Here is a 25,828-nt window from a genome sequence, read left to right on the forward strand (position 1 = left end):
CAAGCTCTTCCCTCTCTCTCTCCTCCAAAAACTGTCTAGAATTTTTGTTTAAGCTAGTGTTATGGGGACAGATTTACACATTCTTAATAATAGTTTATCTTTCCTTACAGAGCACTTCATCAATGAATATAAATTATATTAAACAATTCTTCAGTTCAGTGCAGAAATTCCTCTTAGGAGATGAAACATGATGGAATGAGGGAGTAATTCAAATGCGTTCAATAACACCACAGGAAAAAACTGATCTGTAATGTTTCCAGTTGGAAATAAGGAGAGAATCTGGGTGAACAGGATATAAATACTAGATTTTGGACTGGGTCAAAATACTGGGGTTAACATTCATGAACTTCTCAAAACTTTAGTGGGATCCAGTAATCATTCCTATTGTCACGTAGGAATGTGACAATTTCTTTTCATGCTACTTCTTCCCTTGATGTCTTACTAGGTTGCACCTCTAGCTGCATCACTGGCTATGTGTACAGTAGCACTTGCATGGCATGATAGGAGCATATCTGTAGAACACAGCAGCTGCTACTGACTGCTTTAGTTTAACCTACATGTATTACAGTGGAGAGAAGAGGGAGTATTCCTTTAGAATAAGTCTCATCTGTCTTCTGATTGAACATTCCTGCTGCATGTGGCCTTTGAAGAGGTCTGAAAGAAAGTGTCTGTGAACCCTTGCCTCTTGAGAACTCCCAGCAGAGTTTATCAGCTTTTCTCTGGGTCATATAGGTGATTTTATCCCATACAGATGACTCCACCCAATATGAATGACTCCACCAGTTGTCATGTAAGACCTCACATATGGAAGTTGGGCTTATTTCGCACCTGCACATTGTGTTGCTGATTGGTTGCAGTGGTCATTAGAGAAGCTGATGCTCGAATTGTCTTCTTCTTATGGGCTTGGTCATCAGATGACCAAGGGCACTGGGGAAGGGAGAGAAACTACAGTAGCCAGCTTGAGGAATTTGAATGGAAATACCAAGTTTTCCTGGGTGATATTTTGTATGAGGAAGGAGACAGAAACATTAACTTTCCTGATGTCAACACCATTGAAGCTTTTCCCCATGTCCTCCAGAGGTCCCAGACCTGGACAATTTTGAACTGGCAGGAGTAAATTGACCTTGAGTTCTGGGAGAACCAGCAGCTGCCTTTCTAGCAATGCAGGAAGCTGTCTACCGGTGGTGAAAGCTTAGTCAGCTTGCATCTCTAGCAGCCCTTCACAGCCCAGACTCTCTGCCCTAGTGCTCTGCTGCCATGCTGCAGCTGAGCAACGCTCTGTGAAAGTGTATGTAATTGAACAAAAATCATATCTATGCCTTAAAACAGGAACATCTATTTCTATGCAGATATTTTTAGTCCTAAAGAAAAGCCCTAAATAATTATAAGAAGTGGGATGCAGGGCTTGTTTTCTCCCCCTTCAAATGCTCAGGAGCATAAGTCTGGAGCTGTTCTGCAGATGATTTAAATTACTTTGATGGCTTGTAGCAGCACATGAAATATTTGTAGCTAAGGAGAGAACTAAAATTTAAAGGCTTTGTAGGATACTTGAACTGTCAGGGTAGATGGTTATCTTACTAGTCACTCACATAGAATCTACACACATCTGGTTTAAAAAGAAACAGTTTTTTGATTTCCATTTGTTTCTGGGCCTGCTTTTGTGTTAACATTTGGAAAACTTTTGAGTATATTGTCTATGAATCTATGAGAAAATAAGCCATAATGAATAATTTTTTTGAGAAACTTCTTTTTCCTATTCATGGCTTGTTTGTGAAGTGCTGGTATTTTTTCAAAAATGTATTTATAATTTAAAATGCTTCATTGGACATTTTTGTGATTTTATTTCAGAAATGTTGGTGTTGTTTGGGAATATGATCATGGTACTGCTCTGAATTTATATGTGAAATCTATTCTTCGTATATTACATAATATTCCTCATTTTTGATAGTTCAGTGAGGTATATTCATGGAAATTTATCTGCATAAAAGTCACACAGGTCTTCAAGATAAATTCAAAAAATGTAATGTTCATGAGCTTTTTTCCTACTCGAATTTGATAATGGTGAAAGCATCCCTGAAACACATTGTAACTTCTGGGGAAGATGTAGAAATGCATTCTCAATTTAGATTTTTTTACTAAGTGACTACTTTGGGAAATCTTTTGTTCAAAACATGAAGTGTTTTCAGATTCTGCTTTATGGTTCATTGATGCATTACAGAGTTCAGCTTATTTAACAAGGAATATGGTCAGCTATGTTGTATTTATCTTCTAATTTCTTGTCATGTACTTTTTGTTACTCTATTCAAATTTCTAAAAGCAGATTAAATTTCCCCTACTCAGTCAAGCCAGTTGGGACAAAGCAATGTTAAAAGTCTGGAGTGGACTTTACCAGTGCCTGAATTTTACTATCTTTCTGCTTATGTTTAGTCTAAGGTTTCATATACTTTTTTAAATGGGGGAGAAATGGGGGGAACCAACAAAAAAAACCCTGCTCATTTGTGAACAGAGAAATTCACACACTTGCAGGTTCATTAATTAAGATAATTACATAGGTACTTAGTTATGCAGAACAGACAAGCAAGATGTAGTCCTGAAGGGCTTTGGCTTGCAGGGTATGGTCTTGGTGTAAAATCAATCTGTTAATGACACAATACACACGCACAGGTGAAGATACAAAGGTCAAGGGATACATTCATTTCCTCAATGCTGTGTCAAACATAGTGTGCACAACAAAGCCCTGTAACACTAGAATCCTTTTAAGACTCCTTGGAGTCATATTTGAGGCTTGACTGGGAACACATATTGAATAAAGGAAAGGTGACTTGCAGTGAGTAGAAATAGGACAAGGAAATATTTAATCTTTCAGAAAGCTGTGCATAAGCCTTTCTGGGCTGTTGCATAAAATATGACTGAAAAATGTGTTATGTCTCCTATGGGGACAAAAGAGATCTCCATGTTACTCACATTAGTGATGGCTGACATGGTATATACTTCAACACTTCATAGATGCAGCACTTTCCTATTTAAATCGAGGCCAGGTATCTTGTGCTGCACATCCCACGTCTTGACATATGATGACCTTTCTGTTAATTGTATTTAAATAAGTACAACTCCTGAAATAGTTGAAAAGTCTTTCTAAAGACATCTTTGCCAAATCCGGCATAGGTGGATGATACTTTGAAAAAAAATTGGTCAATGAACATCAATGGAAAATTATAGGTAGAGTCTCAGTTTAAGGTCTTCTATTAAATGCATTGGAAAATTCAAATTAAGAAAACCTACTGAAAATCAAGTCTTATGCTGATTAGACAGTTTCCTTTATTCACTGATATTATCTCTTTCTGGACTACAACTGAACTGTGGAATGCTAGGTGTTTTTGTAACAGAAAGAGCTGAAAAGATCTATTTACAGTGTTATCACCATGTGTAATGTATAAGACTGTTATCCTCAAGGTACCTTTTCAGTGTTCACAAGTCCATCCAGGATGCAAGTTATAGCATGCCAATCATTTATGGAAATGAAGAATGCTTCCTTATTGTGGCAGCAAAAAATAAAAATGCTTTTAATAATGACTTTGTTGATTAATTCCTCCTTTTCCAGCTAGACAAGGAAAATCTCTGAACATTAGATTTAATTTACAGGTACAAGACCACAGTTACAAGTGCTTTCTTTGCCACTCTTGCAGGAGCTTTGGAAAGATATTAGTGTTTATAATCACTCTTCATCTACTGTTCTTGCACTGATTTACTGCTTTCATCATTTTCTTTCTCCTGTACTCCCATAACTGGGTAATTGAACCACATAGAACATAGTAGATTGGCAAGAATTGCTTATACATTGGCCTTCTTAGCTATCTTCTCTTCATACCTCTTTTCTTACAGAGACGATCAAGAAATTTAGAAATACTGAGATTTTGGTTCAACAGTAATTAAAATATAAGAATATATTAAAATATAAAAAAGTTATTTTGTTGGAATTACAACTATGGCTTTGAAACTAGTGAAGGAAGAGTTCAGTACCTGAACATACCATTTGTGGTTTTAAAAGATCCTGTCTTTTCAGTCATTTATATACATATATATGCTACCTTTGGGAGAAGGAGAGAAAAAGAAAATCAAGAGAAGTATAATTGTCTAAACTTTAATATTCTGATGCTCTCCATTCCAGATCTGTTGCAGAAGCCACAGAGGTTGATCTCAACATGAGAGTTGGATTGCATACAGGCAGGGTGCTTTGTGGGGTCCTGGGTCTCCGAAAATGGCAATATGATGTCTGGTCAAATGATGTGACTTTAGCTAATGTAATGGAAGCTGGAGGACTGCCTGGGTAAGTCCAAAAAAGAACCACAGAAAAAGAAATAGAAACTTGTATGGGTGAAGAATTTATTTCCTGCTTTGTGGTATTTGCATGTAATTGTTATTGATAAGGATTGTGTTTGGCAAGAGCAATCAATGTATTATGTGATTTATCCCGTGGAAGTCTCCAAACAATCTTGATATTTACGTAAGTAATAGGTTAGATTAGAAGCAAAACATTTCCAAGCAAAATCCTTATTAGAAGCTGCCAAATATAAAGAGTAGGAAAGATGCAACAGAATGTAGGAATGCTAAACTTTCATAATTTCCTATTACAAAAGTAAAACCCTGTAGCTATTCCAGGAAATTTTTACCCTTGCACCTCTGCACTTGTAGGGGGCCAGGGAGGTGCCTTACTCCTTTTACATGGCAAGATTTCCAACACTACTGCTATAAAAAAGAAAACTCAAATATTAAGGATGTGTTTGTAAATGATACAGTAGCATGTAAACTTGCAGTCAACCCATGGGGCATGTCCTGGAATTTTGAGTACTTGTACAGCCTTGAACACAATTTAAATGCACACAGTGCACCTTCACAAAGATGCATGGGTGGTCTTCTGTGTGTAGCTCACATTTGGACTGGGACCTACCATTCTCTGTTCCATTTTTACAAGATCGTGATTTGCTGAACAGGAGGACAATAGAACCTCTTGATTTTTGTGGTAACAATGAGTGAATATCTGTTTGTTGCATATATCTGATTTAGATAATTTTGGCAGTGTATTTTACATGTTCGTTACTGTAAGGTTTTCCAGTGAAAAAAATCTGAACACATGTTCATTAGAGGAAAGCAGTAAAATCTTTTTGGATATCTTCTCTAAAGACATTTCAAATGTAAGGAGTCTTTTGGGAGAAAATGGGAAGACTTTTTCAGGATAAGAAAACTCACAAATAGTGTCAAAGATGGCTGTGTTGCCAAAACAAAGTGAATTAGAAAGCCACCTACAAAACAGAGTGAGTAAATGATACAAGTCAGAGATGTAAAGTGAAATGGAAAAAGAAGTTTCTCCTTTATACACAAGAGAAATTTGGAGTGCTAATTCACAAGTTTGAAACAGCAGGATGTTTTTCCAAGCAGCTAGTGAGGTAAATACTTAAGAAAACCACACAATATAGACGATGATGTGCAGACTTTCTACAAATCAGAAAATCTGCAAATGTTTGGACAGTCAATAGTTATCTTTCTGTTCAGTTTGCCCGAGTTTAGAAAATACATGTAATAGAAATTTTTTTATGTTCTATTTGGCTGAAAAGACAAAACTTTTTTTTTTACATCAAATGTGGTTTCGCATGTAACTTGACCTCTTTACGAACTTCTGCACAGGAACATATTTCACTAGCAACTTGCTCATGTTGTATCTTTAAACAACGTCTGATTTTTCTCTCCAGGAAAGTTCACATTACAAAGACCACCTTAGAGTGCCTAAATGGGGACTATGAGGTAGAACCAGGATATGGTCATGAAAGGAATAGTTTCTTGAAGAAGCATAATATTGAAACATATTTTATTGTGCCATCTCATCGTAGGAAGGTAAGCTTCACAAATTCTAGCTTATTCTGTGATCCATTTTTGTAATTTAACAACTGTTCTGTTCTATTGTGAAAGCAGAGGCAATACTGGTATTTCTTATTTCTAAAAGCTCTTCAAACACTCCTGAAGGCACAGCAGTGCAATGGTAGTGTCTTGAGTCTCAGCATGTGATGAGGTGGTGATAGTGGTTTTCCAACAGGTGCATCTATAGTCACACCTTTCCTCCTCAACCAGTTACTGAACGGAGCCTTTTGATCTACTGAAGAATGTTTTGTGACCTCAGTAGGAGTCTTGAAAGTCCATAATTATCATTTAAACGCATTCTATTTCTTCAACCTTTTCCACATCAAATGAGACTTACCTTGAAAGTTATCTGCCATAACACAGTTAACAGGCCAAGAAAAACTTTATTGCCCTTTATCTCAGCTAGAGAATTTGGGATGCAGATTTTTGCACCTTTATCCTGTGAGATTCTGTTCAAATAAGTTTAATTCAGGGATTTGACCTTTAGGGGGAAAATTATAATATCCAATTCTGAAAGTATTGGTCAGGTTTTTAAGTGATGTCTTTATATCAGATTTTTAAGCTGTCAAAGCTACATGCTTGCAAGTTTTAGCTGACAATGACTGAGATTAATGTAACCATGGACAAAGAGGTCATCTTGAATTTCATACCTGCAATTAGGTTTTTGTTCTTAACTTGATGAGTCTGTGAGTTTTTATGGGAGTTCAGTCTCCAGGGGAATTAGAATCTGGGACTGAAAACTCCTGTTGTTTTATCCTGGAAAGACTGCTGCGAGATTGATTTTTATGGACTTCCTCTAAAGCATCTTGTTATTAGAGAGATGTAGTTTTCTTATCTGCTGTGAAAATCATGCAATCTCACATTTTGTTCTTCTAGTATATGTGATTAAATTCAGGTTTAGATACTATAAAAAAACAAGTGGAAAAACAGTGGACTAGATTCTGTTTTGGCAGTCAGTTAGAGTTTTCTCTGGTGGGTTTCTTGAAATCAGGATTAGTTCCTAAATTAATCAATTCTATTAAGGAAAAAAATGCAAGGATTAATTGTAGGAGTTTAATTAAGGTAGGCGTGTTGCTTATCGCTGCTAGATTTTTTTCGTCTTGGTTTTCTGCTGTTTTCACTCCTACAGCATTATGTATAGTTTCATTTCCTATGTTATTATGTATCAGGTTTCATTTCATATTGAGCAAATAAATAGCTGAATTTCAGGAAATTGTTCTATAGGTTGGTGCACACAGACAAGCAGAGAGAAAAGGAGATTATAACTATTACATATAGAAACTGCGTTGTGTGAACTCTGCTGCATAAATCAGTGATTGAGGAATGGAAGCTCGACAATCACATCTGAAAGTAAACCAGGTCAATGCATGTTTAATGTGCAAGAATGAGAGCGTACTGCTGTGTGAGAACACATTTCTTTGTCTTTGCAAGATTCCTGAGAAACGACTGATGATTGCTGAGAAACCACTGATCGGTTTGTCATCAACTACATAAAACAAATGCCATCTTACCCATGGGTGTCACTGATGAGTCTGTGGAAGTGGCAGATGCTGCTGTACAGCTTGGCTAATGACATTAGCTCTCCAGCATGCATCAATGGCATGTCAGCCAAACTGGCAGAATGAAACACTTCATGAATTTTTCTGGTATTGACTGACTTCTCCACTGGGCTTGCAGATCAATCAGCATGTCACTGTGCTGTTTGTCACAGTCCATCACAGCCATCCCCAGTCTTTGTATACTCACACAGTGGTTGCTGGATCACGAGCTACATAATGGCATATTTACCTTCTAAATAAACACCTGCTGTTCCCTCCTACCCTGATTCATTCATTAACTCTTCAGAGACATAGAAACAGAAGGCTAGTCAAGTAGCAGGGACAAGATGGGATTTCTCTAGATGAATTCAGGTATCTTTTGATTTAATATTGTATTCCTTCCTCCTGAGCCTCAGTAGCTTAAATGCAGACACATTTTTTTCTTCCTTATACATCATCTCTGACACTAATATGAACTGACTTCAGCAGGTATGATGCCAAGAGGAATGAAAATCAATGTTATGAGCAACAGATGACCAAGAATATGTTGAATTTGAAACAAAAATAAGCCCACTCTAAAAAAAAAAAGTTATTTATTTAATTAGAAAATACATATCCTACATTCTTCCATATTTGATCTGACAGAAAAATCTTTTATCACTATCACCCTAGCCAAGAATGAGAATAAAAATATGAAATGACTCATTCATGTACAAGTTACAGGCTAAATCTGAACACATTATAAAGTATTCTCATTTTTAAATCTATTATTGAATCAGCTAACAACCACGATTTTGTGATCTGATCTGATTGTTAGTTTAATGTGAGAATGCTGCTGTGGCCACTGAAGGAATACATTTCTTTTTGGTTTGTTACAGTTTTTACTTGGGTAGAGAATATACTAGTCTGTTATTATCTCTTAGTCTATGCAGTCAACAGCTCATTGTCCACATGGAGACCAGTGACAAGTGGTGTCCCTCAGGGATCGATGGTGGGGCCAGTACTGTTCAAGATCTTTGTCAGCAACATGGACAGTGATATCGAGTGCACTCTCAACAAGTTCCCTGATGATACCAAGCTCTGTGGTGTGATCAACATGCTGAAGTGAAGCCATCCACAGAGACCTTGATAGGCTTGAGAGTGGGCCAATGCAAACCTCATGAAGTTCAACAAAGCCAGCAACAGCTGGGTTGGGGCAATCCTAGACACACCTACAGATTGGATGTAGAAGTGATTGAGAATAGCCCTGTGGAGAAGAACTTGGGAGCGATGGTTGATGAAAAACTCAGCATGAGCCAGCAGTATGTGCTTGTAGCCCAGAAAGCCAATAGAATCCTGGACTGCATCAGAAGGTCAAGGGAGGTGATTCTCTCCCTCTAGTCTGCTCTCGTGAGACCCCACCTGGAGTACAGCTCACAGTTGTGGTGTGCTCAACATAAAAAGGACATGAAACTCTTGGAACAAGTCCAGAGGAGACCATAAAGTTAGTAAGGGGACTAGAGCACCTCTCCTATGAAGACAGGCTGAGAAGGAAGGACAGGGATGTTCAGCCTGGAGAAGAAGAGGTTGTGTGGAGACCTCATAGCAGCCTTCCAATATCTGAAAGAGGCCTACAATGAGGCTGGAGAGGGACTCTTCATCAGGAACTGTAATGATAGGACAATGGAGAATGACTTCAAACTGAAGGAGAGTTGGCTTAGGTTAGATATTAGAAATAAATCTTTACTGTGAGGGTGGTGAGGCACCCAACAAGGTTGCCCAGAGAAGTCATGGATACCCCAACCCTGGGAGTGTTCAAGGCCAGGCTGGATGGTGCTCTGAGCAACCTGGTGAGAGGTGTCCTTGGCCATAGCAGGGGGCTTGGAACTAGATGATCTTTAAGGTCCCTTCCAACCCAAACTATTCTATGTTTTATTATTATTATTAAATAATACTCATACATATTTGACTGAAAAACACTCAGCTTCTAAACACACTAAATAATTATTCTGATTTCCAAAGGCATGCAGAATTTGTTTAATTAAATGGAACTTTTTCTGATCATCATAGTTAAAAATTTATGTAATCATGATTTTTAAATAAAATACGTTATAATTCCCTTATAAAGTTACTAGTTCTTAAAATGCCATCACATTTCTTTTATGTAAAGTTTAATTATGTCTTCATGATATTTATATTGATGTTAAAACTTACAATGATGTGACCAAAATACTGCACTGAGAGAAAATTTGAGAATTTCGATTAATGTAAGTAGACACAAGTCTAACCACATACATGAATGTCTTGGACTTTTAAAACAGGTCTGATACAGTTAGAAAAACAGATCTAATTTTAATATATTAAATATTTTCAAGATTCATACTCTATGCTTTAGACATGTAGACATTCTCTTAGTTTCAAAATGTCGTAGCTTTGTGAAGTATTGTATATATTCCTGTACATGGATTTCATTTCAAGAAAAAAATTGTAGGCCTGTTCTTTTGACCTCAGAGCCCCTTACATGAACTTTATAACTCTGCTTAGACCCAGTTAAATAACTTTTTCTATGAATGATTCCTTGATAACCTATCAGACTAATCCTGTTATGACTTTCAAACTGTTTGCATAAAATTTAATTTAATTTAATTTTTTAATAGAGTTTATCTGATTTTCATCATAATTCTCTGTTCTTTCATTGTCAGCACTGACATCAAAGTATCTTTCCCTCAGTTTTCCTACTGGCATAGCTGACTCCCAGAAGCACAGCAGCGGTAGTGGGCTTAGCTAGACTGTCTGCTTCATTTCTTTAGTTGCTCTAGCAAGTGTGATTCTCCTGCAGTATAACACCTGTAAGGTTTTGGCACAACCTCAGTGATATCTGAGTGGTTTTTTTACTTAGCCTTACTTCACTGTATTTGTTGCAGCAATTCACTCTGTGGTGACACCTCTCTGGTTTTGAAAAGACTCGTTATTTCACCAGCTGAGAAAACAGCCCAGCACAGTTGATTAAGCAAAATTCCTAAGGTACTTCTACAGATAGCCAAGCAGTGTTCGGAAATGATCAAGTTTTTGTGAGGGGAAAGACTTCCCGGAATATGTTAGTTTTTGTCTTTACAAAAGTGGGCCTACCATCACTGCTACTCATTGCCAACTTAAGGGAACCTGCTTCACTGTGTAACTTTGCCAGCTCCAGAGATAAGGCAAAGGTAAATAATGCATTATCAGGAAACAGTAGAGCTGTGTCCAGGAAAGGAGGTCATAATAATTACAAAAATAATTGGGAAATGCTATAGATACAACTTAGAAATTATTACTGTTTATTTCTAAATGACTCTTGGATTTTACAGTATACTTCAAATATAATAGATAATTATCTTCCAATAGGTTGCTAATTACCATCTGCAAAATTTCTAGTAATGTGCTAGTGAGTTATTCACCAACTATGATTTCAAATATATTAGCTATCTTTTATTTGTGGCAGTGTAAATTACAGGCTATCTGCATCTATGACTCAAATAACATACAATGAAAGGTCCATTAAAGTGAGTACCATATCTGTTTGCCCTTTGGGAACTAACTGTTTCTCTGAAAAGACTGCCGTTTCTCTTTCCTGCCTTACCATGTACATACAAAGCCATGCCAGGCAGTCTCAGAAAATCCCTTCTGTAGCTTGGCTAGCCCTGCTCTCTTATCTGAAGTCTCTGAGTAATACTATGACCATCCTGAAAATCCAGGTGAATCCTACGTTTTTTTCTGAAACCTTATGTAGTTATCCAGCCAGAGGGAAGTGGATGCTGGTTATAGGTATGGCTCTGTGTGTTCTGACTGGTTTACTGTGTTGAATCATGCTCCAAACATTCCACACAGACAGAATTTTATTTTTATCCAAAAAATAATTATAGCCAAACCAAAATACCAGTGGTCTATTTGAAAAGAGAAGTTAAAGCAATAGTTGAGGAAGAGGAAAGCACTATTGTCAGTCTTAGGAATTTCAGAAAAACTCAGTTGAAAGTGTGAAGGCTCTCACTAAGCAAAAACAGCTCAGAAGCATCCTTTGGAAAATGCTCTTTAAAATATAAAAAAATCTTACAACTGTCAGAAATATCTAGAGCAATTATATACAGTACACACCTATGGCATAATTAATGTGGACTGGAGATGGATTTAACAGCTCAAAAGGTTGATCACTTAATTTCTTCAACTCAGGATCAAATAGGCACCTATTCAGCAACCTGAGATTCATTCTAACTTGCTTGACAACAGCTACAAGAAAAGTGGTAAAAGCTGTCACATCACTTTCATATTTTGTTGCTTCATCTTGCATAAACAGATGTGATTTTAAACTTCCTGCATTGCTATCCTATCACCAAAGAGTAACAGGAAAACAAACAAATTTTTCATCACTCTTCTGCTTGAAAAGGCAGTATTTTTGTCTTGGAGTACAACATCCTTCTCTACTGTTAATCAACACAGCTTTGTTGCATGAAGCAGATTATCTGCTTTCTATGTTAAAATAAATTACTAGAGTATATTTTTCCACCGTTAGCCAACAGATTTTGTCTGCTTATGTTATTCCTGCGACCGATTTAATTTTTTTTTCCCCAGCATGGAATGAACCTTATGCAATATATCACAGAGAAAACAGCATAGATTCATGGTGGCTTTTTTGCTCTGTATAGATGAAATACATAGTAACTACATGTGCTTGACTTTTGACTTTATTGGTGAATCACTATTAGCAACTAGCATGTTTCACAAGTAGAACTGCTCTTGGGATGCTTTCTGTTGTATCCTGATAATACTTCAACTAAACTTTTAAAAGTGAAACAATTTGATGTGTATAATCCATGTATTACTAGGAGTTTTGATAGAAATTTGTTGGATTTTGTCTGACCTGAGATGTCATCTTGGCATCATCATGTGAACAAAAACCAAAGAAAATGAAGGCTACAGAAGGACAAAAAGTAAATTGAGTGATATGTCTAAAATTGTTGCACTTAATTTTTTTTAATTTACTATTTCCATTCAAAATTAAGTTCTGTCTATATTTGTGGGAAATTTCCTTCTCTACAAAGTTAATTTGATTCAATCACTCTGGTTAGGTCTGTGGAAACATACTACACTGTTCTGATATTCTCTTCTTTTTCCAATCATGTAAAATTTGTGTTTTCTACAGAGCACCTATGACCCAATAAATCCATCCATGTACCTAGCAGTTCCCTAGGACTTTTTTGCATCTGACCCTTCTAAAAATATACTTTGTCTCAAGAAAGTTTTCACAGTTGTTGTAAGTTGTCAACTTTCTGGACTTATTAATTCTGAGGGTATTTTTACTTAAGGGACTGTATGCTTACCAACCTTTATGGAGTGCTAGAGCTCTGACTATTAAGCTGTAAGTAGTAACAAAAGAAAAGAGCTTCGTAGTTAATGCAGAGCATGTAAAAACTTTTCCTGCTACTCACAGAAACTCTCTACTTTTCTAGCGCTGTATCAGTTTGGCCTGCCTCTTCCGCCAAGTCCAGGCTGTCTCCTTCCCCCTCCTACTCTCCCCAGGCAAGGGAAAAAACAAACCACAGAAAAAACCTGAAAGAAATCTGAACGAAACGGGATTATATCAAATAGTGACCTACTGAGCTGCTTGGATCCCCACAAGTCTATGGGACCAGATGGGATCCACCCAAGGGTGATGAGGGAGCTGGTGGAAGAGCTCACCAAACCTCTCTCCATCATCTACCAACAGTCTTGGCTCACTGGGGAGGTCCTAGATGATTGGAAGTTGGAAAATGTCATGCCAATCCATAAAAAGGGCCGGAAGGAGGACCCAGGAAACTACAGGCCCATCAGCCTGACCTCAGTGCCTGGCAAGGTTATGGAGCAGATCATCCTCAGTGCAATCACACAACACCTACAGGATGGACAAGGGATCAGACCCAGCCAGCATGGGTTTAGGAAGGGCAGATCCTGTCTGACCAACCTGATCTCCTTTTATGACCAGGTGACCCGCCTGGTGGATGAGGGGAAGGCTGTGGATGTGGTCTACCTGGACTTTAGCAAGGCCTTTGACACCGTCTCCCACAGCATTCTCCTGGAAAAGCTGGCAGCCCACGGCTTGGGCAGGGGCACTCTGTGCTGGGTTAGGAACTGGCTGGAGGGCCGGACCCAGAGAGTGGTGGTGAACGGTGCTGCATCCAGTCGGCAGCTGGTCACTAGTGGTGTCCCCCAGGGATCAGTGTTGGGCCCAGTTCTGTTTAATATCTTTATTGATGATTTAGATGAGGGGATTGAGTCCATCATCAGCAAATTTGCAGATGACACTAAGCTGGGAGGGAGTGTCGATCAGCTGGAAGGCAGGAGGGCTCTGCAGAGGGACCTGGATAGTTGGAGAGTTGGGCATCCAACAGGATGAGGTTCAACAAGGCCAAGTGCCGGGTCCTGCACTTTGGCCACAACAACCCCATGCAGGGCTACAGGCTGGGCACAGAGTGGCTGGAGAGCAGCCAGACAGAGAGGGACCTGGGAGTTTGGATTGACAAGAAGCTGAACATGAGCCAGCAGTGTGCCCAGGTGGCCAAAAAGTCCAATGGCATTCTGGCCTGGATCAGGAACAGTGTGGCCAGCAGGTCCAAGGAAGTGATTCTTCCCCTGTACTCAGCACTGGTGAGGCCACACCTGGAGTACTGTGTCCAGTTCTGGGCCCCTCAGTTCAGGAACGACATTGAGGTGCTGGAGCAAGTCCAGAGGAGGGCAACAAGGCTGGTGAAGGGACTCAAGCACAAGTCCTATGAGGAGAGGCTGAGGGAGCTGGGGCTGTTCAGCCTGGAGAAGAGGAGGCTCAGGGGAGACCTCATCACTCTCTACAACTCCCTGAAAGGAGATTGTAGCCAGGTGGGGGTTGGTCTCTTTTCCCAGGCAACTATCAGCAAGACAAGAGGGCATGGTCTCAAGTTGTGCCAGGGGAGGTTTAGGTTAGATATTAGAAAGAATTTCTTTACAGAGAGGGTGGTCAGACATTGGAATGGGCTGCCCAGGGAAGTAGTGGATTCTCCGTCCCTGGAGATTTTTAAAAAGAGACTGGATGTGGCACTTAGTGCCGTGGTCTAGTAACCGCAGCGGTAGTGGGTCAAGGGTTGGACTTGATGATCTCGGAGGTTCCTTCCAACCCAGCTGTTTCTATGATTCTATGATATATATATATATTACATATATTTACAATTTTATATACAATTTGAATATATTATACACAATAGGGAGCTCCTGAGAGGGAAAAAGGGAAAAGGGAGGGGGAAACAGGGATAAAAAGAAACCTAAAACCAGATATCTCCTAAATATACCCATTAATAGAGAGCTAGTGAATAAATATAAAAATGAATTAAATACTTCCCTGAGTAGGACAGCAGAACTGTGCAAGGCAGCAGCCAACTCCCCCACGCCTCCCAGAGAGACCGGAGATAACGGCAGGTCTGAGCAGCAGGCCCTGGCCTATACAAGCAAGACTGTCTGTGAGAGAGACCTGTTGCCTTCAGCCACCCGAAGAGAGAAGAGAAGGAAGGCCTCTTATCTGCACCTTTTTATATACTGTGTTACGGAAAGGGATCATATGGAATACTTCATTAGATTTCTGACCCCATTGCTAAGGAAGGCCTAAAAATCCAAGAAACCAACCCACTACAAGCTCATAGCAAGCAAAAATATGTTTGATCAAGTTCTAATTTGAAATGCCACAAGTTAGGCATCTGAATCCATATCTGGGCACACACTGGTGATTTCTCCTTTCAAACTGATGACTACCTGCAGCTGCCACTGCTGCCATGACTTGGAGAATCCAGCAGTTGCCTTTGCTCTTGATGGCTGACAGCTCCTAACAAGGAATTTAACTAGAGATCTGAATGCATAACTTGAGCATATCAGGTTTTAACACCCTAGATACACCTTAGCAGACCTGATTTAACAGGTAGAAACACGGCCTTTTAGTGGAAGCTCTGTCTGGACAGAGGTTGTTCTGTGCCTAAGACTTTGTGTTGCACAAGTGTTGAAATACCCAAATCCAAACACTGGAAATAAATTGCTTGTGTTACTGCCCAGCAAACACAGAGAGAAGATGGATGTTTGTGTTACAGAGTGTGTTGCTCTACATCTTCAGGATTGTTTCTGCAGTTGCTGTGAAGCTCCTAATGCATCATCATCAGTGTGACAGCCTCCAGCTTGGGTTGGCAGTGATATTAGAATTAGTTATGTGTTCTAACATCGTTCTTCTCTCTTTTTCTTCCTACATAAATGTGGAATCTGGAGAAGGGAGGAACATAGGGTACCGATATAAGATTTTCCCTGTTATTGGTTTCCTAGAGATTGCTTTAGTCTTTACAGCTGCTAAAAACTTTTTCTACATCTATGTCAAGAAAGTGATCACACTATTCTGAATATTAAAAATTTATCTTACAGAAGTTGCATTATTTTCTGATAAAAATCCCTAATATTCTTTCCTGATGGGCAGCTGAGGTGTGATAAGCAAAATGTATCATAAGGGCAGTAGAAAAGGGTGGAAAAACAAATGTCTGGTGATTTTAACTGTAAGAAGAACAAAACGAAAAGAAGAAAAAAATTACCTGTCTCAGGACAAAATGACTCAAAGATAATAATGGAACAAATACTACTACTAAGAGGCATGGTCATGCCTGCCTGAAGATAGAAAGCACATACAGACACAGTGCTACCTCATTTATGGTTTCTGTCAATGTGTTTTGAATGTCATTAGTATCTTCTTTCCCATGCCATTTTAAGCACTGTGGTTGAATATAGTTAGGGGAGTAATAGTCTGCTGACATTTCTGACAATCTCAGGTGAGCACCAGTTAAACACTTGTCAGAATATTACATGGCATTCAAACACTGGGGTGTTTTCCCAGGATTTTAATCCGCACTTGTTTGTATTCTGCATACCTAAAGACATTCACCGAGCTGTAGATAGCCTGGATGCTTTCACAGTGCTCTATTAGAAAATCACACCTTATTTGCCAGCTGTGTTTCAGCAAACAACCAACCTTTGCTAAAATTATGAAGTAAATGAACAGTGAACAGAATTAGAGATGATCCTGAGGGTCAAAAAGAAGCCTGAAAGTAAAATGCATTGACAGAATGAGCTAGAATGGGAATGCTGCAGTCCAGCTTTCCTATAATGCTGGCCTGGAGCAAAAGCAGAACAAAAGCAGAGTAAAAGACACTGAGGTTGGGGGTTTTGTTTGATTTTTTTTTTAAGTCTGTTTTAACAGATTATACTGCATTTCTTGACTTTATCAGAGACTTAGAGCAGAGGGTGAGATTACTTAAATATTCCACTGAGTAGTTCAATGTCAAAAGTGTTGTTCTGCTGTAAAAGCAACAATAAAAAGGAGACCTGATTTGTGAGATGAAAGTGAGAGAACTCCTTTGTCTTTTTGATACTGCGTATATATAATAGTAGAATGGAAAATCCTCAGTTCCAGTGCAGAAATCTATATGTCTTGCAATGACTAGATTAAAAAAAAAAAACAAACAAACAAAAAAACCCAAGCAAATGAACAAAAAAAACCCCAACAAACCTCCCCCCAACCAACTAATCAAAACTATATATAAAATTATACATGATCTGCTGAGAAGTACCAGTGTGCCCAGTTTGTGTGTATGCAATATCCTTTGTGTGGTTATGTTCTTGGCCAACCATGAAGAACAGTAGCTGTGTGTGTTCCACAAATTTTCATAGCATTGCACAGTAATTGAGTTTGGAAGGGGCCTTTGGAGGTCATGTGACCAACCTCCTTGCTCAAAGCAGGGCCAGCTTTGCAGTTAAATCCACTTTTGAGTGAATTCTGAGTGTTTACCAGGCTGGAGATTTGGCAGCCTCTCTAGGCAGCCTGCTCCAGCACAGGATAATCCTCACAGTTGAACTTCTATTCTTTGTGTCAAATAGGAATTTCCTTTGGTACAGCCTATATTAATTGCCTTTTTTCTGAGTAATATTTGGGATGAGTCTGGCTCTGTCTTCTCTCCAGCTACTACTTAAGTGGCTGAAGATGGCAATTAGATCCCTGCATCTCTTCTTCCAGCTAAATGAACTGAATTCCCTCAGGTTCTCATGTGCTTGAGAACTGTACTTGTTTTGGTGAATCTTTGCTGAACTCACTCCAGTTTGTCACTGTTTTTCTTGTACTGGGGAGCTCAGAAGTAGATACACTACTCCATTTTTTCCAGTGACCTGTGCTGAAATTTCCATTTAACTCGGAAAGAGCTAGAAAAATTTTTCTGAATTTCCAACATATAAAAGGTGTATGCTCTTGATATATTATCTGCCAATAAGATTTATAAACTGAAAGAGACTGGTTGATGATAAGAGCTAAAAATGTTCTACCTACTTATTTGAAGATAAAGTCAGGAAACTGAATGAAAACATGTGGTTAAAGAAAAGTCATGTTGGTGGCAGGGCCACACTGCCTGAATCAGACTGTATTTGTTCCAAATTTTCAAGTTGCAGGTTGTTCTCAAAAACACATCTATTATAAGAAGTTTGTATGGAGGAAAGTCTAAATTATTCTCCTTGTAGGAGGATATAGTTATGCCCATGTTGCTCACCTTTCAGAGTCATGCCTCATTGAATCTTTTGCTAGGAAGATGTTCTACCTGTTCTTTACCACTCTTCCATCTATACTGTGGCATTTCCATAACGAAGGCTGCCAGGCAGCTTTTGTTTCTCTCTAAATTTATTTAAAAGCATCTTTCCAAGCCAATCTAGTGGCAACCTAAAACCAAAGTTGTTGACCTAATTAATGCAATGTCCACAGTGAAAAGTTTGAGCAAAAAAAGAGCTAACGACCTCTTAAGATAGTGTCCACCTGTAAACTTCTGTCTAATCCCCTATTATCCCCTTGTCTTAAAAAAAAAAAAAAAAAAAAAAAAAAAAAGAAACAAACAAACAAACTGCAAAACTGGAAGGAGTTTCAAGACAGTTGCTAAATTTGTTGTATCAAAATTTTGATAGAGATATTGAGTAAAATATAGAGAACTTCTAGAGGAATTATAACTACATTAGGAAAATTTGTAAGTAGAGTATCTCTCCAAAAAGCATGTTTTGGCTGTTGGGAATGGTAGCTCAAATGCTGATCATATCTGCTATACTCAAGTCTAACAACCATCTACTTGGTGTCCTTAGGAATACCTAAAGGATGATTAGTATGTGAATATCCTTGTACAGTATCTTCTGTGCAATTCAGTGGTAAGTCTTCTGTCAGAAAGCCCTTGAAAGAAAGGGTTCATATTGGGAATCTCTTCGCAGAGACTTTTGTTAAACTATCACTTATACGAGTGATTACACACCAGATACGCTAATGTCCTTTTAGAATTCAGCTGACAACTGTGCAGTGCAGTGCTGGTGATGCTAGCTGGCTTCAGTTAGCCTTCCAGTGCACAATAAAGCACATGTGCATACCTAGGCACCTTTACACATTTGGAACATGTCCTATGTTTATAACATGGCCATCTGCTAGAAAAAAAAAAAATAGTGCAACATTTTGGTAATTTTTGTGTTTCATAGACACAGCATGACTGACTAAACAGGGTATTGGGAGTTAAATAATATATTAACTTGGTTACCCAGAAAATGCAAGTGCCTAGCTATATGTGCTAAACATCACAGCAAACCAATATCTGAGATGCCATTTGGAACATAAACAGTGTCATTTGCCCTGCCCCTCGAAATTTAAGTGTCTGTGAAAACATGCATTAAACAAATGCTTTCAGTTTCTTCTTTGTTCTTTGATCACTGAAGTAATGATGTAAATGGCTCTAGTAAACCACAGTATTGTGAAGACTGCACAGCAAATTCTCAGTGCCATTTGAATGAAGATTTTGGACTATGATTTGCTCTGTCTTTTGTATCTAGGAACACTAGGGACCAAATCCTCTGTGCTTCTTTATTTTGCTGTTCCAGAATATATCAATTTTACAAGCTTAAATTCCCATACAGTGACGACATGGGGGGCTTCCACATTTCTCATTAACACTGCTTTACACATTCCACATGTGTACAGAAGCATGAGTAAGTTTGGTATAAATACTAAGGATAGAATATTATGGTCTGTGAAAGCATCTGAATACATAATAGGGGTTTACTGAAGTCAGCAAGAGTTAAATACATGCTTAAGAGGTAACCAAGAAAATATTTGTCCTTGCTGAACTGGGAGTCCTGTGGTAAAAGGAATAGATTATACCCAACCCTCTGAGAGTATTTCTCCGTGGTATAACACTCCATGCTTTGAAGAAATAAGATGTAAGATATAACTTCAGTGCCTCACAAACTCCTTCTAAGGCATATATGTCTATCTTTAAAGCAAAAGCTATCCTCTTCAGATTTTAATGAGCTTACCAATGGCTGAAGTAGCAGAATGAGAAAAGAAGAAAAAGACAAATTAAATTTTTTTAACATCGATTGATAAAAATCCTGATTTCCTCGTTATTTTTCCTATATTTTCCCAGAATTTATTTTAACATTATAAAAATACAAATATTGCCTCTTTCATGAGTTTATCATTAATGCACTGTTTTAGAGTCTACATATCTAAGCAGAAAACAGTTCCCAAAATGTTAAGTATGAGTTTAAAATCTGTTCAATAGATTCTTTATATCTCGGATTAAAAAAGATGAAGTAATCTTCATTTGCAAATACTGGATGTTTATCAAAATGCATTGCTTCTTAATTTTAATATTGCTTTGTTCTGACCACTAGGTGGTGCAAATGCCTGCAAGTATGTATGTCTGCATGGGAATGTAATGACAGTTATAAATATTATTTTTCTGATCAACAGATATTTCCTGGACTGATTCTCTCAGACATTAAGCCTGCAAAAAGAATGAAGTTCAAGACAGTCTGCTATCTGCTTGTTCAGCTCATGCACTGTCGTAAGATGTTCAAAGCAGAGATCCCTTTCTCCAATGTCATGACGTGTGAGGATGACGATAAGGTAATCCATGTGGGCCATGTGCACTCTTTGTGCATCAGTTCAGGACTGCATCCAGCAGACTTGTTTTGAGAACATAAGGGATGATGTTATTGACTGAAAGAGAAGTTTCTGGTGTTCCTACTGGAGCTGAAGCTAGCATTATATAATGCTCACTGTAAAAACAAAATTTAAAAAGGCCTTAAATTTGTAGCACCTCTTGGAAAAACCAGTTGAGGTGGCTTATGGGGTTTCTATTAAGGGCTTCCTTCACAGAAATTAGTTTCTGAGGCTTTTTCCATCATTTTGAAGAGATATTATTTTGCATCTTTTGTCCATCACAGTCTGAAGCTATTGATGGCAAATACAAAACAACAGAATAATTTTATATCTCTACATGGTTCTCTAAAAAATGAAAGGCAACTGATTAGTCAAAACTGCTCTCAGTCCCTAATACAAATACTAAACAGAGAAATTCCTAATACAAAGTCCGCTTTCTTGGATGCCTTGTAGTGCCATAAATCAAAATTGCTTTACACACTAGTAGCCTGATTTACTTCCTTTTCTGTACATGAATCTACCCAAAAATTTATGAAAAAAACCCTTTAGAGTTGTTCGTTCCATTTTCTTAGCCAGCAGGTGGCAATATTACATAGTAACTCCACCAGTGAGTGGTGTCATAATGTGCGTTGGAAGCAGTAATTCAGCTTGACTGATTGCTCCACATTATTTGGGGCGGAGAGTTGTTTTTTTGGGTTTTTTTGTTGCTATTTTTGTTTAATAATGTACATTTATTGAAGATTCAGTCTAAATCTTACTTTCAGAAAACATTCAAAATTTCATATTTTGGGTTTTACATATGCTTGTGTTTGTTCTGCAGGAAAAGGGCAGAAAAGTCTGTTAGTATCTTTAAAACACATTTTCAGTGAAGTCTTTCAGAAACTCCAGATTTTATTTTGAAACTAGCCATGTACAAGTCCTTCCAATTGTGAATTAGTGCTGTCTTTGACTATTTAAAAAAAGGAACCCACACGTTCTTTGAAGCATATGCAATATTTTGCATTGTGTCTTGTGTATATGTATATATAAATATGGTAATATACACAGAAAATACCCATATGAGTTTGCTAGGGATCTGATGAAAATTTTTGCATGTCAGAACATTTGCAGTGAAGTTCTAAAATGCTGTTATTAACTGAAACAATTGTTCCGAGCTTCTGTAACTGTTATGTAAAAATTATCATGGATTTATATTATACGCTATTAATATAAATACACTGTGTTGCAGTGCAGGGTTTCTTCAGAGCTTTCAGTCGTCGAATCACATAAATCAGGTAAAACAAGCAGGGCTTTAAAGGCTTTAAAGCCAATACATTTCTGAGAAATATAAATACTGGCTTGATCACATATAAGACAATGTAAGTCTGCTGTATGAAATAATAATAGAGATAAAAATAAGAGACACAGAGGAAATCATTATTTGTAAGGAACAGCTATTTTGATTAAGAGCAGTAACTTTAACCCTATTTCAAAATGGCAGAATAGATAGTATAATTTATTCCATATATCAGAATAACACCCATCATCTACCCTCCTTCCAGGTTTTAAAGCAAAGAAATGGTATTTTGCTCACCCCGTTGTTATACTATAGGCTTAAATTTGAATTGTAAAAAATCCCCGAAGATGTTCTTTCTGCTTCACCTTATGCAATACATATGATAACTAATTATTGTTTATGTCAAGTAAAACTATGTATTCCTGACAATATTCTTGAAAGCACTCAGTTTCCCTGCAAACTAGTGGGACAAATGTCTTCTACAGGAGAACAAATTTATCTCTTTAGAAACACTGAGAATAGTTGTTTGGCTGGCAATTTAAGATTTCAATTATTCCTAACTGTACCCAGAAGATCAGAATTGAGTCCATGTAAGTTCCCCAGATAATTTTTTGTGTTGAAACATTTAGTTCTTACACCACAGACAATTTACCAAGTAATGGGATCTGATAGTTTGAAGAAAAATGTTTCAAGTAGCCTCATAATTGTTTAGTGCTGGTATAATGTCCTCTCTACATACAAAGCCAGCAAAACAAGACTGAGAAAGCTATTTTTATCTTTGCTAAGGTCCATTTTTCTTTATGATCAGAAAGCTAACGTGTCAGTCAGTAGATAACCCTTCCCACTGTTCATACGTATTCAGGTATAATATCCATATAACATAAGCTATGTAAGCTAATGAACTGCTGTACTCCACAGTTTGTTTACTGATGAGGATCTCATAAGAACTTCTTGTGGAATAAGACAGGAAATGGCCATTCCTGCAGGATTACTTAAATAGCAATCACCACCTTTTTTTTACTATCTGGTTTAAAAGGGTATTTTGTAGTGTAGCCTTTAAAGAGGGGCTTATTAAGTACTGACTGCTCTGAAGAGAGAAATTTTGTTTGCTTCTTTAACGTCTCTCTGACAGACTCTGCTGATTATATCCTGAGCAGACTTGTCATTCCATAATGTTTTGAATTGTCTTGAACTCCACAGATGTTAGATAAAAAAGTATTCCTTTAACTTTATAAAAATAGTAGAACTTGCCCAAGCTTGGTTGTCAAAACTCTTCTGAGAAGGAAGGCTTGATCCCTCTCTATTCATACTAGTACAGATCTAACCATAATGGTTTAGATTACAATGCCCTCAACTGATGGTTGCCACCAGTGTGACGGAAATGCTGCTCATGGTCTCCCGAGTGCTCTCTGTGGAAAGCAAGACAGCTTGTCTACATCCCTTTCAGATAAGCTCGGTGATAAATATTTTCCACTGAAAGGGACTATGAGTGATCATCTTGACAGTCATGCTACTTCAGCCATGAAGGAGCCAGTTAGGCACAGGTTAGCTCTGATAATTTATTGGGTTGTGCCATCTGGATCTGCAAGTGCGCATGAGGCATACTCAAGAGGTCTTAATGAGAAAACCACTTGGGTGAGTTAAAGATAGGAACACTTGAGATTTCAGGCCCTCTGAAGTCACACATGGTCATTGTGTAAGTGGTTAAGGAAAATTATCTTTTCAAAATATGTATTGCTACCTAGACAGTAGGACTTTCTTGTGTCATGAAGAGCCTGATTGTATTGTCTTCAAGATGTCCAGAGCTTCACACCTTCTGTCAAGAAAAAATAATTGCAAGGTAAAGTCACACTGATTGGGAACAAACTGATTATTTCCTCAGTAGCAGAGAACTGTCAGGGCAGTGTATGAAGAGAATTTCTGGATTAAAATCCTGGAATGCAGTGGGGGGGGCCTCTCATTGGTTTGAATGAAATCAGGATTTCAGCTAAGGAGTTTTTACAAGATGGCATTCGCATGGAGATAAGATATCTGTCTTTTGTAGTTGCTCTGTTTGATGAACTCCTCATCTTGACTGTGAGCTTGAGGTAATATGAACAGCAATGAAAAATTTCAGTGCTAATAAAATCTGTGCTTCTTCTTTCATCTGTGCCACAGAGGAGAGCATTAAGGACAGCCTCTGAAAAACTCAGGAATCGTTCCTCTTTTTCTACTAATGTTGTATACAACACTCCAGGAACTCGAGTAAACAGATACATCAGCCGCTTGATAGAGGCCCGGCAAACTGAGTCTGAGATGGCTGACTTGAACTTCATTACCCTGAAGTATAAGCAAATTGAGCGTGAAAATAAAGTAAGGGAGTTTTAAATTATTTTTACTCATTTCACTGACCATGAGCCAGCTAGCATTGGGGTTTTGTTTGTTTTTATACAATATTTAAATTCTACTCACTATCTTTAAATACTTCACTGGACTGTCTCTCAGTTAAGAGGGAGACATTATCTCTACCTTCTATCAAAACGCTTGAAGAGGATAAAAAGAAAGATCAGTATCATCCTACTTACCAAGATCCTATTCCATAATGTTACATATCCTGTGTTTTTGTCTTTCTTTTGGTTATCCAAACTGCCTGACCTGTGTCCCCTGTTTAATGCTGTCTCATGGCAATGTGGCTGCCTACTAACTCATGTGCTCTGGAAAAGTGCTAATGACAGGAGGATGCTTCCCTCTGCATATTAGCCTGACAAGTATTGATCCCATCAGTTCTAGAAAATAACAAAAAAAAACCCCTTAAATCTCTGAGCAAGGTTGTGTTCTTGCACCAGTCTGACTGTGCTGAAAGCAGTGGATTAACTCCAGACTTATAACTATGCATATAAGCTAACAATTGTTCCTACCTTGGTTTTGTTTGTAAATACAAATTGTTTGTATTTACAGCCTGTAGTTTATATGTTTTTTAAAAAGCAAAAGTGTTATGGTTTTGGATTATTCTGGCAGTAACATTTAATGTCTCTACTGTTCCAAGTCAGAAGTCTGTGTGCCATATTGGATCTAATTTTTAAGGTTTTAATCATAAATTTTGATTTGAGGTTTCCAGAGTAATTTATTATCCGAGTGTAACTGTTCTCTTTCAAAATAAGAAAGTCTTTTGATGTAAATGAGATTGAACTTTTAATCTTTCTGAGAAAACACTTCTGTGTTTCTACCCCTATAAAGTGTTATCTTGTAAAGTGTGTAGCTTAGTGGAATTGAAGACAGTAGCTGCTCAAAACTAAACCCATGCATCTCATTAGCAGCTGCCTCCAAGTCCACCCATTAGTGTCCTGCCCCGAGCAGCTGAGATGACAGGACTTCTTGAAGGCAGCACCAAGGGGTGTTTAACCTTGTTTCATGATGAGTAAGTAGAGAATAGGAAGTGCCACCTCCTTCTAGTTCAAAATGGCTGAATTTTTTTCTCCAAAAGATAAACTTACATCTGAACCTAACCCAGTTTTGACTAGTTACAGGGTAAAACAGAAGTCTGTCAAGGAAAATGTTGTGTAGACTTGCCTCATCTGTTTTTTTCATGCGAATTAAGCCATGATTATTTGTATGTTTTTAAACTAAGTAGGAGCTTGTTTTATTTTAGGCTATAGTTCTTTCTTACTGAGAATGGACAAGTGTTGCTGACTAGGTGTATATAAAATATCTACTGTCTTAATTTCTTCCTTTCTTTAACAGTACCACCAGCTTCAAGACGAGTACTTCACCAGTGCTGTAGTTCTCTCATTAATTCTAGCTGCCTTATTTGGCCTTGTCTACCTTCTAATAATACCACAGTAAGTTTCTGTCTTTTGCCATTATAAATCAAAGTGGAACATCTTCAGACATCCTGCACAAATTAAAACATTAAAGTCTTTGGAACAGGAATGAGCACCAAAGTTGCCATCTTCTAATATAGGAGATTCTCTGCTATATATTCTCAGTCTAATCTCTTTCTATCTATTCGTCCAAAGGAGACACTTTTCACTATCTTTTTTTTTTTTTTTTTTTTTGGTAGAAGGATGCACTTAGAAGGAAAAAAACCACATTTAAACTTATTTAAACTTTCCGTGTTTATTT

The 25,828-nt window shown here is 37.9% G+C and overlaps 1 protein-coding gene across 4 annotated transcripts in view; it reads left to right on the forward strand.

The window, feature by feature from the left end:
* The window catches only part of ADCY1 (adenylate cyclase 1), a 172,332-nt gene that overhangs the window by 107,791 nt on the left and 38,713 nt on the right, over positions 1-25,828 (forward strand). For all 4 annotated transcript variants that reach the window (XR_010433200.1, XM_064666872.1, XM_064666863.1 and 1 more), the window contains 5 exons: positions 4,169-4,327; positions 5,748-5,889; positions 20,260-20,415; positions 23,885-24,079; positions 25,448-25,545. Coding sequence is in view for 3 of the 4 variants with exons in the window: in XM_064666872.1 (XP_064522942.1) it covers positions 4,169-4,327; positions 5,748-5,889; positions 20,260-20,415; positions 23,885-24,079; positions 25,448-25,545 (750 nt within the window). In the remaining variant the exon portion in view is untranslated. The remainder of the gene's footprint in view (positions 1-4,168; positions 4,328-5,747; positions 5,890-20,259; positions 20,416-23,884; positions 24,080-25,447; positions 25,546-25,828) is intronic.

Source organism: Pseudopipra pipra, chromosome 1, assembly GCF_036250125.1.
Source record: "Pseudopipra pipra isolate bDixPip1 chromosome 1, bDixPip1.hap1, whole genome shotgun sequence".
Taxonomy (NCBI): Eukaryota; Metazoa; Chordata; class Aves; order Passeriformes; family Pipridae; genus Pseudopipra; species Pseudopipra pipra.